At 40.4% G+C, this 10,541-nt stretch overlaps 1 protein-coding gene across 1 annotated transcript in view; it reads left to right on the plus strand.

Annotated features, from left to right (window-relative positions):
* Positions 1-4,463, plus strand: part of LOC132892474 (periphilin-1) — a 72,504-nt gene extending 68,041 nt beyond the window's left edge. The window contains exon 6 of the mRNA XM_060930758.1: positions 1,355-4,463. Within this exon, the coding sequence (XP_060786741.1) occupies positions 1,355-1,558 (204 nt within the window). The 3' untranslated portion in view covers positions 1,559-4,463. The remainder of the gene's footprint in view (positions 1-1,354) is intronic.
* The last annotated feature ends 6,078 nt before the right edge of the window (positions 4,464-10,541 follow it).

Genomic DNA, 10,541 nt, shown 5'->3' on the forward strand with positions numbered 1-10,541 from the left:
TGCAAATTCGATGAATAAAAACTTTATACAAAACATCCGACAAAATCAATCCCGTTTTGAATGTAAACAAACTGGTGAAATGACAGTAGCAATTTGTGAAAAATGCTATAATAATAATAATAATAATAATAATAATTCTTGAAAAAAAACTTTCTTATCATCAAATACTTTTATTCCATATTTTGTTGCTTTTTTGTATTTTGGGGGGTTTTCTTCTTTAGGGTTTTTTAGTGGTTGGCAAACCAACTTAAAGGTGCATTACCACCACTGACTGGGCTGGAGTGGAGAACAGGAGATATGGGGGGGGACTGTATTCTTTTCGCTATTTCTGTTTTTTTTTTCAATACTTGCTAACAATTTTGGGGGTTTTGTTTTCGAGTAAAGATTTTATTTCGTCCTCGGTTGGTTCAGCAACATGCTCCGCCATTTTGTTTTTCTCTACTCACGGAATATGAGCTGATATCCTCATAGTAGAGTAGCCCATCAGAGTGCTCATATCCAGTGAATGTGGATAGAATAATCCCTGATATTCACTGATCTTGAGGTGGATACTTGTTTTAGTATAAATACGACACAGGTGATTATTTTTTTAAAAATTGTATTAAAAAATCATTCATTTCAAACTTCAAATGCGGCATGCAAATATAATAACAGTGCGGTGCAGACTTGTGTCACTTATCTATGCCGACTCACATGAAATACTTTGTTTTGAAATCGATAAAATAAATCACAATTCCACCTTACCTTTGAATAGTTTTAGACCAAACTTCAGAGCATCTTTAGTGCTTTTAGGAACAGCATTTTCTTTCTTGATTTGTAATTTTTCCTCACTTACGATGACTAAGCAATTGGCCGTCATTTTGCCGAGTGACTCGAGATGATTATCGAGAAATAGTCTGAATTTCTTGACCAGTCAGCACACATGATTTCCTATAATCTTACTTAGACTTAGACTTAGGGGCTCTCACGTCTTAAGACGCATGAGGCAGCCAAGGTTGTCCAGCTGTTTCTGTCTGCGGCTAGCCGCAACGCATCTCTCCATCCCTTGCTGACTGACCGGAGGTCCCTCTTGACCGACTGATGCCAGTTCATCTTTGGATGTGACCTCTGCCACTGCCTATGGAGGTTCCATTGGAGAACTTGGCTAGCAAGTCTTTCTGGCGGAAGTCTGACAACATGTCCCAGCCAGCTTAGCTGACATTTGCATATGATTGTTGACTCTGGCTGTTGACTCATTCGGGATCTTACTACTTTTCTATAATCACCTGTGTATTTATATTAAAACCACTTATTTCCAGTTAGAACTTTATAATACTAAATCTATGGTGTGTGTGTGTGTTTGTGTGTGCTGCAGGTTTATCGGCAAGACTGCGACACATTTGGCGTGGTGGTAAAAATGCTTGTGGCGAAAGACCCGTCACTGGAGAGACCCATCCAAACTTCGCTGAGGGAGAACCTGCGTGAGATCGGCCTGCGCTGTGTTGAAGCCATGGAGCAGTTTATCCAAGAGTATGACTCAAAAGAGCCTGGCACATCATCCCAGTCTCAGAATCACTGACACACACACACACACACACAGACCTGAATCTCCTGACGTAAATTTTGGACAATGCCGACAACCTCAGGCAGTAACCACAGAAGAAAAAAATGACCAACTACATCCACGATATAGTTTTTCACTGGCAATGCATTCATGAAGGAAGGTCTGAGACTTTAGGCACAGCACAGGATAATGACTTTGTAAAGCAGTGCCAGTGGAATAGTGCATTCTTCAGTCCTGTCTACATGAAGGGAGAAACTCAATACCCACACACATAGTTGTGTAAGAATCACAGGTACTCGATGTGGTAAATACTGCAGTAGCATTTCAGCTGTTCTCTCCAATGCTAGTGTGATAATGCCATAGCTTTAGGACAAATCTGTGTTAAAGAAGATCTGCTTCTTCCCAAACAAATCAGAATAAGCCTCCTGTATAAGGTGTTGTAAAAGCAAAAATGGCTCTGATTTAACTACTATTTTTAGATTTATGTTCATATCACCACTAAATATTAAAATATGTGTCATGAAACAGCTGGTAAAATGCCTCAATAAAACATTTCTGCATGATTTTATTCTTGAGCCAACTCAATTGCTTTTGCACCCTCAGGCAACCATGGTAAATTACAGAAAATGTCCAGATAAAGATGAGGCTTAAAGGCAGCTGTATGTGCTGTTTTATTTATTTTCCTCAGTCGTTCTTAAAGAATTTTAAAAATCTCTTAACCCTGTTTTATACAAAGCTGGATACACTGGGTTATATGTTTATTTTCTGTCATAGTGAAAATAGTTTCTTCCTCCTAAAGACTTCATTACTTCCTAGTTATTTACAGTGGTCCTCCATGGTATGAAGTTCTCTTCGAAAAGAAATCTTGTTGTGAAAGGTAGATGTTTTCAGGACTCCATATGAAATGTATATAACCTGTAGTAAGTAATCTATCTGTTTTGCTGTCTCTCTGTCAGTCTACTGGACCAGGCTATAGGCTTTGGTGACTTGAATATACTCACTTGCTTTTAATGATCGTAACCTTTTTTTTTTTTAAGGTAATACAGATTATTTCAAACGATCAAGTGCCAATATCATGTACTTATTGAAAATCAATGGTGAATACTTGAAATGCATGCAGAAAAGGTACAAGAAGTTGACTGTAAAAACACGTAGATGAGGTTGCACAGTTAATATTGCCATTTCACTACATTTTCAGTGAAGCTTTTCACCTATCAATGTTCTCATTTCTGTCTAAATAAAGATTAAGAAGCTTGTATGTGTACAATGCAGTTCTTATGCTTTGGGTCTGAGCACTCAGATTTTACCGTGAAGACAAAATTAGTGGTTACAGGTGGTATACAAACCACTTATATTGAATGTTATATTTCTACAGTTCACATTCAGTATGTTTACATGCATGCTAATATTCCACTATTATTCCGAATATTACAATGTTCGGAATTTGATATGGGCCGTGTAAACAGCATAAACAGCATATTCTGTTTGGATATTCCGAATTTGGCCTTATTCCAAATTTATCATTTTCCAAATAAGATATACGGGGTATGCCGATATCTCAATTGGGGTTTTTATGTCAATTTGTGGCACATGGCATATTGCTTGTTTATAGTTAGCTCTGTGCATTGTACACAAACGAACTAAACAATCAGAGTATGCATGGCTGCACACTCTGGGTGGCACAGTGGTGTAGTGGTTAGCACTGTCGCCTCACAGCAAGAAGGTTCTGGGTCTGGGTTCGAGCCCAGCAGCTGACAAAGGTCTTTCTGTATAGAGTTTGCATGTTCTCCCCATGTCTGCATGTGTTTCCTCTGGGTGCTCCAGTTTCCCCCACAGTTCAAAGACATGCAGTTAAGTTAACATAGGGTGGCCTTAGGCTGAGGTGCCCTTGAGCAAGGCACCTTACCCCCAACTGCTCCTCGGGCGCTGTTAGCATGGCTGCCCACTGCTCTGGGCATATGTGTGTTCACTGCTTCAGATAGGTTAAATGCAGAGAGGAATTTCATAACTATGTGTGATGAATAAAGTTGTTGTTCTTCCTCTTCTGCATGCTAACGGGAATCCATCCATTTTCCATAACCGCTTATCCTGTGCATGGCTGCGGGTAAGCTGGAGCCTATCCCAGCTGACTATGGGCGAGAAGCGGGGCACACCTTGGACAAGTTGCCAGATCATTGCAGGGCTGACACATAGAGACAAACAACCATTCACACTCACATTCACACCTACGGTCAATTTAGAGCCACCAATTAGCCTAACCTGCATGTCTTTGGACTGTGGGGCAAACCGGCGCACCCAGAGGAAACCCACACAGACACGAGGAGAACATGCAAACTCCACACAGAAAGGGCTAACAGGAATATTAGTGGAATATTAATTTCCATTTGCCATGTAACCAACTTTAGTAGGAACATTGCCTTTTTTGGAATAAGGGTAGAAACTGGAATATTTTGTGCAGGTAAAGTCGTGATTGACGTGTTTTAAAAATAAAAATTTCTCTGAGTGTCTTGTCCTTTGGCCATGGTTAACAAAGTCAAATTAGTCCAAATTTGCACTGAAATAATCATATGGAGCTGTGCCATTTGCTCACGTTTGACAGACAAGTCTTTTATCAGACTTGGGAACCTTTCATCACACATTTTTTCTAAGATCATTGCCCTTGACTCAATCTTTATTTTATTTTATTATGTAATATTTTTTTCATCCTCTCTAGTCCCTTAGGTGGTAGTTGGTGACAGGTGACAGATGGGTTGAGGGTGGACAAGGGTAGGTTTTATGGGTGGGTTGAGAGTGGGCAGGGGATTGCTGGGATGTAAAATATGTACATGTATTTCATTGAACTGCTGTTCTGCAATTTGTCTTTTTCTCTTTCCTGTGAAAAATTAAATAAACAGAGCATTCCCATGTGCACTAAAAATGACCATGTATTTTTTACCTTTATTTATCAGAGTTGTCCTTCACTGATGTTTCATGTAAGGATTCTGAAGTTATTTTATTGTAATTCATTAATTGTAACTTCCCTTAATATAGGGGCTTCCCTTGTACTCTTGATAACTATAGACTTTAAATTATTTAGCTGCTTATTTTTGGTGTATATATACAGACATTTGTAGTCAGTGGCGTGCACAGATAGACACGAGGTGGTGCTCAAGCACCTGCCCCTCTGCCCCTTTTGAATTTTTTTTTTACAGTTTACTGAGGCCAATGTCGACATGATCTTTTAGAAAAGCCGCGGCATTAAAAGCGTGTGTGAAAATAATGTCCCGATGTGTGCCCCCTCCGCACACACACCGGACCTCTGTCTCTCTTGCTCTGTCACATGAACAAGCGTGCAGTGCATTCAATGTGAGGTTGCAGCAGCATAGCGTCCTGGAAGCCACGGCCTTGTCGTAGCGCAGACAACACATCGGGCAGTCAGTCAGCTCTTCCCCTGCCCCACCAGCCAGGTAACACATGAATCCAGTGAAAATGTATTGTTTTGCCCTCTAAGCCCAAGCTGTAATTATTTTGTCGTGAAGTAGCCCATCGCATACAGAAACAACTGCACATGGCAGCCTTTGCCAGCTTATTTGCTCCCTTTCCATATGGCAAGGCAAGGCAAGTTTATTTATATAGCACATTTCATACACAGTGGCAGTTCAATGTGCTTTACAGAAGTAAAAGCAAAACAGTAAACAATAGAGAATAAAATTACATAAAATAAATGGAAAAAAATATAATAAGAATTAAACAATAGTAGAAATAAAATAATAAAATGAAGTAGAAGTTCAAATAGGGGGAGAAAAAAACTGAAGAAACAAACTGAACAACATTTTAAATGTAGCCTAAACCATTGAGGCAACCCCACTCTCCATCAATTCCGACCTGTTTTTATAACATCTCATCTCATCTCATCTCTAGCCGCTTTTATCCTGTCCTACAGGGTCGCAGGCAAGCTGGAGCCTATCCCAGCTGACTACGGGCGAAAGGCGGGGTACAACCTGGACAAGTCGCCAGGTCATCACAGGGCTGACACATAGACACAGACAACCATTCACACTCACGGTCAATTTAGAGTCACCAGTTAACCTAACCTGCATGTCTTTGGAGTGTGGGGGAAACCGGAGCACCCGGAGGAAACCCACGCGGACACAGGGAGAACATGCAAACTCCACACAGAAAGGCCCTCGTCGGCCGCTGGGCTCGAACCCAGGACCTTCTTGCTGTGAGGCGACAGTGCTAACCACTACACCACTGTGCCACCTGTTTTTATAACATGATTAAGAATATCACGTTATGCTAGTATGCACGCCGTTATGCAAATAAAGGAGAGCTCCGTTGAGCCCATTGAGTGTGTATATTTCGTTACAAATTTTAAGATGATCTCACGGAAATCTGTGAATAAACACAGTCTTGAGACTCAAGTCAGTGACGGGAAGATCAGACTTTCAGACTTTATCAGACTTTTTAAAGATGGAACTACAGAAAAATACCCAAAACTTTGATATGATTATGAACACAAGAGGAGGGTTAAATCTCAGACTTTTATAATAAGGTGTTCCACATGCGCAAAAAAGTGCCCTTTTTCCCCCCAGAGCACTTGCCCCCCAAAATGTCTGTGCACGCCACTGTATGTAGTACCCTTTACAATTATTGGCACCTCTTGTATCCACCTTTTGGTGAAGTAGCTTCATCTCACACTGAAAAAAATGAGAAAAATCCAACCGTTAATTGAAATAAATTTATTCAGAGAAAAACAAATCCCTCATCAAGAAATAATTATTTTCAACAAAAACACATGTGCCACTATTATTGGCAGTCCTGGGATTGATAGTGAACACAACATAACTGAAGCATGTTTCCCATTTAAATTGTACGTGTTTGAGTTGATTGGAGTGTGTAGGAACTTTCAAGCTGTAACCCATGACTTCCTGATGAACAGGGGTACAAATATGAGGTGACACAGAGGCCAAATTCCCTTAGTCCTCCATCAACATGGGAAAGACAAGAGAACACACAAACCAAATGAGGAAGAAATGTGTTGACCTTCATAAGTCAGGGAATGGTTATAAAATATAGCTACTCGCCTGAAAATGTCCATTTCTACTGTTAGGGAAATAATAATAATAATAATAATAATAATAATAAAAAGTGGACACCAACTGGAACTGTTACAAACTTGCCTGGGAGAGGAACCAATTTTATTTTGCCTCCACAAACAGTGAGGAGGAGGGTAAGAGAGGCAAAAAAAAAAAAATTCCCAATGATCACTGTTGATGAATTACAAGGAAAAGTAAAATCTTGGTCTCCAATCCAAAAGTAAAATCCAAGTCTCCAAAACCACCATCAGTCACCACCTCCATGCTGACAGATTATTTGGAAGGTATGCCAGAAAAAATCCTTTTCTGTCAATTAAACACAAACATAAGCACCTGAAGTTTGCGAAACGCTTCTACAACTTTGACTGGAACAGTGTTCTCTGGTCTGATATAACAAAAAAAAAAAATTTTTTTTGAGCTTTTTGGCAATAAACACTCAACCTGGGTTTGGTGTAAAAAGAAGGATGGCTATAATTAAAAGAACCTGACCCCAACTGTAAATATGGTGGACGTTCTGTGATGTTTTGCGGCTGTTTTTCCTCCAAAAGCCCTTGAAACCTTGTTAGGGTACACAGCATCATGCAATCCATGAAATACCAGGACTTATGAAATCAAAATCTGGCTGCATCTGCCAGGAAACTAAAACTGGTTTGTCATTGGATCTTCCAGGAGGACAATGATCCGAAGCATATGTCCAGATCAAGACAAAAACGGTTCGCTGAGCAGAGAATCAGGCTTCTGCCATGGCCATCTCAGTTCCCTGACCTGAACCCTATTAAAAACCTGTGGGGTGAGCTGAAGAGGAGAGAACACAAGAGAGGGCCGAGAACCCATGATGTGGAGAGATTGTATAAAGAGGAATGGTCTTAGATGTCCTGCTCTGTATCTCCAACCTTATAAAATATTATAGAAGACTTGGTGCTGTTTTACTGCCAAAGGGAGGTTGTACAAAGTATTAAATGCAGGTGTGTCAATAATAGTGGCATATGTCTTTTTGCTGAAAATAATTATTTCTTGATGAGGGGTTTGTTTTTCTCTGAATAAATTTATTTCAATTAAAGGTTGGATTTTCCTCTTTTTTTCAGTGTGAGATGACTTCACCAAAAGCTGGATTTTTTCCTCACTATTTTTACTCATCTTTACATGGGGCGCCAATAATCATGGAAGGAACTGTATGTATACAGTGGTGCTTGAAAGTTTGTGAACCCTTTAGAATTTTCTATATTTCTGCATAAATATGACCTAAAACATCTTCAGATTTTCACACAAGTCCTAAAAGTAGATAAAGAGAACCCAGTTAAACAAATGAGACAAAAAAATTATACTTGGCTATTTATTTATTGAGGAAAATGATCCAATATTACATATCAGTGAGTGGCAAAAGTATGCGAACCTCTAGGATTAGCAGTTAATTTGAAGGTGAAATTAGAGTCAGGTGTTTGCAATCAATGGGATGACAATCAAGTCACATCAAATCAAGTTTATTTGTATAGCGCTTTTAACAATAAGCATTGTCGCAAAGCAGCTTTACAGAATTTGAACGACTTAAAACATTAGCTAATTTTATCCCTAATCTATCCCCAATGAGCAAGCCTGTGGCGACGGTGGCAAGGAAAAACTCCCTCAGATGACATGAGGAAGAAACCTCGAGAGGAACCAGACTCAAAAGGGAACCCATCCTCATTTGGGCAACAACAGACAACATGACTATAACATTAACAGTTTTAACATGAAGTCAGTTTCACTGATGTTATAAACTCTTCATTGATGGAAACTTGAGTGCAAAACTGTTCATGACAACTGCAGTCCTAAAGTTAGCAAGTCAACTGTAGTTCTCAGCCATAAAAGCATTACTATAAGTGTCCAGAGCGTCTTCCAAGTGTGACTTTCAACTGTCCATATGAGGCCGTCCTCCACAGGAGCGATGTGATGAGACTCCAACCAGACACAGGGCACCAGGATGGATCAGGCAGGTCCGAGGAGCAGAAGAGGTTAGCATCTCGATCCCAGGACTGACATGTAACTCAGAGGGACAGATTGGGGGGGAGAGAGAGAGAACACACAGGTTGTTAGGTATGCCCAATGTCACCGGAATAAGTAGGAACAGTATACATATTGCACTGAGTACAAGCAGGGACTCCGGCAAAACTAACTATGACAGCATAACTAAAAGGGGAGAGCCAGAAGGTAACACAGGCATGAGGGAGCCCCAGGATATAAAGCAGCCAGCTACTACACCGTCAACAAACTCGAGTGAGCAAGCGAGTGAGGGACTGACAGCATCCATACATCCCAGTTTACTAAAACACTGTCTGAGGACCCTCCAGATCTACTCCTTTACCTCATAAACACCATTAACAAAAGGCTTGACTAAACACATATGTTTTCAGCCTAGACTTAAACGCTGAGGCTGTGTCTGATTCCCGAACATTACTTGGAAGGCTGTTCCATAACTGTGGGGCTTTGTAAGAAAAGCCTCTGCCCCCTGATGTAGCCTTCACTATACAAGGTACCAGCAGACAGACTGCACCTTTTGATCTAAGTGGGCGTGGCGGGTCATAGAGGACCAGAAGTTCACTCAGGTACTGTGGCGCGAGACCATTCAGTGCTTTAAAGGTCAATAGTATTATTTTATAATCAATACGAAATTTGATTGGGAGGTGTGAGTGGGCACCCTGTTTTATTTAAAGAACAGGGATCTATCAAAGTCTGATCTTCACAACACATGTTTGTGGAAGTGTATCATGGCACGAACAAAGGAGATTTCTGAGGACCTCAGAAAAAGCGTTGTTGATGCTCATCAGGCTGGAAAAGGTTACAAAACCATTTCTAAAGAGTTTGGACTCCACCAATTCACAGTCAGACAGATTGTGTACAAATGGAGGAAATTCAAGACCACTGTTACCCTCCCCAAGAGCTGTCAACCAACCAAGATCACTCCAAGAGCAAGGCGTGTAATAGTTGGCGAGATCACAAAGGACCCCAGGGTAACTTCTAAGCAACTGAAGTCCTCTCTCACATTGGCTAATGTTAATGTTCATGAGTCCACCATCAGGAGAATACTGAACAATAATGGTGTGCATGGCAGGGTTGCAAGGAGAAAGCCACTGCTCTCCAAAAAGAACATTGCTGCTCGTCTGCAGTTTGCTGAAGATCACATGGACAAGCCAGAAGGCTATTGGAAAAATATTTTGAGGACAGATGAAACCAAAATAGAACTTTTTGGTTTAAATGAGAAGCATTCTGTTTGGAGAAAGGAAAACACTGCATTCCAGCATAAGAAGCTTATCCCATCTGTGAAACATGGTGGTGGTAATATCATGGTTTGGGCCTGTTTTGCTGCATCTGGGCCAGGACGGCTTGCCATCATTGATGGAACAATGAATTCTGAATTATACCAGTGAATTCTAAAGGAAAATGTCAGGATATCTGTCCATGAACTGAATCTCAAAAGAAGGTGGGTTATGCAGCAAGACAACGATCTGAAGCGCACAAGTCGTTCTACCAAAGAATGGTTAAAGAAGAATAAAGTTAATGTTTTGGAATGGCCAAGTCAAAGTCCTGACCTTAATCCAATCGAAAGGTTGTGGAAGGACCTGAAGCGAGAAGTTCATGTGAGGAAACCCACCAACATCCCAGAGTTGAAGCTGTTCTGTACAGAGGAATGGGATAAAATTTCTCCAAGCCGGTGTGCAGGACTGATCAACAGTTATCGGAAACGTTTAGTTACAGTTATTGCTGCACAAAGGTCGTCACACCAGATACTGAAAGCAAAGATTCACATACTTTTGCCACTTAAAGATATGTAATATTGGATCATTTTTCTCAATAAATAAATGACCAAGTATATTATTTTTGTCTCATTTGTTTAACTGGGTTCTCTTTATGTACTTTTAGGACTTGTGTAGAAATCTGATGTT

Source organism: Neoarius graeffei, chromosome 10 (genome assembly GCF_027579695.1).
Source record: "Neoarius graeffei isolate fNeoGra1 chromosome 10, fNeoGra1.pri, whole genome shotgun sequence".
Classification (NCBI taxonomy): domain Eukaryota; kingdom Metazoa; phylum Chordata; class Actinopteri; order Siluriformes; family Ariidae; genus Neoarius; species Neoarius graeffei.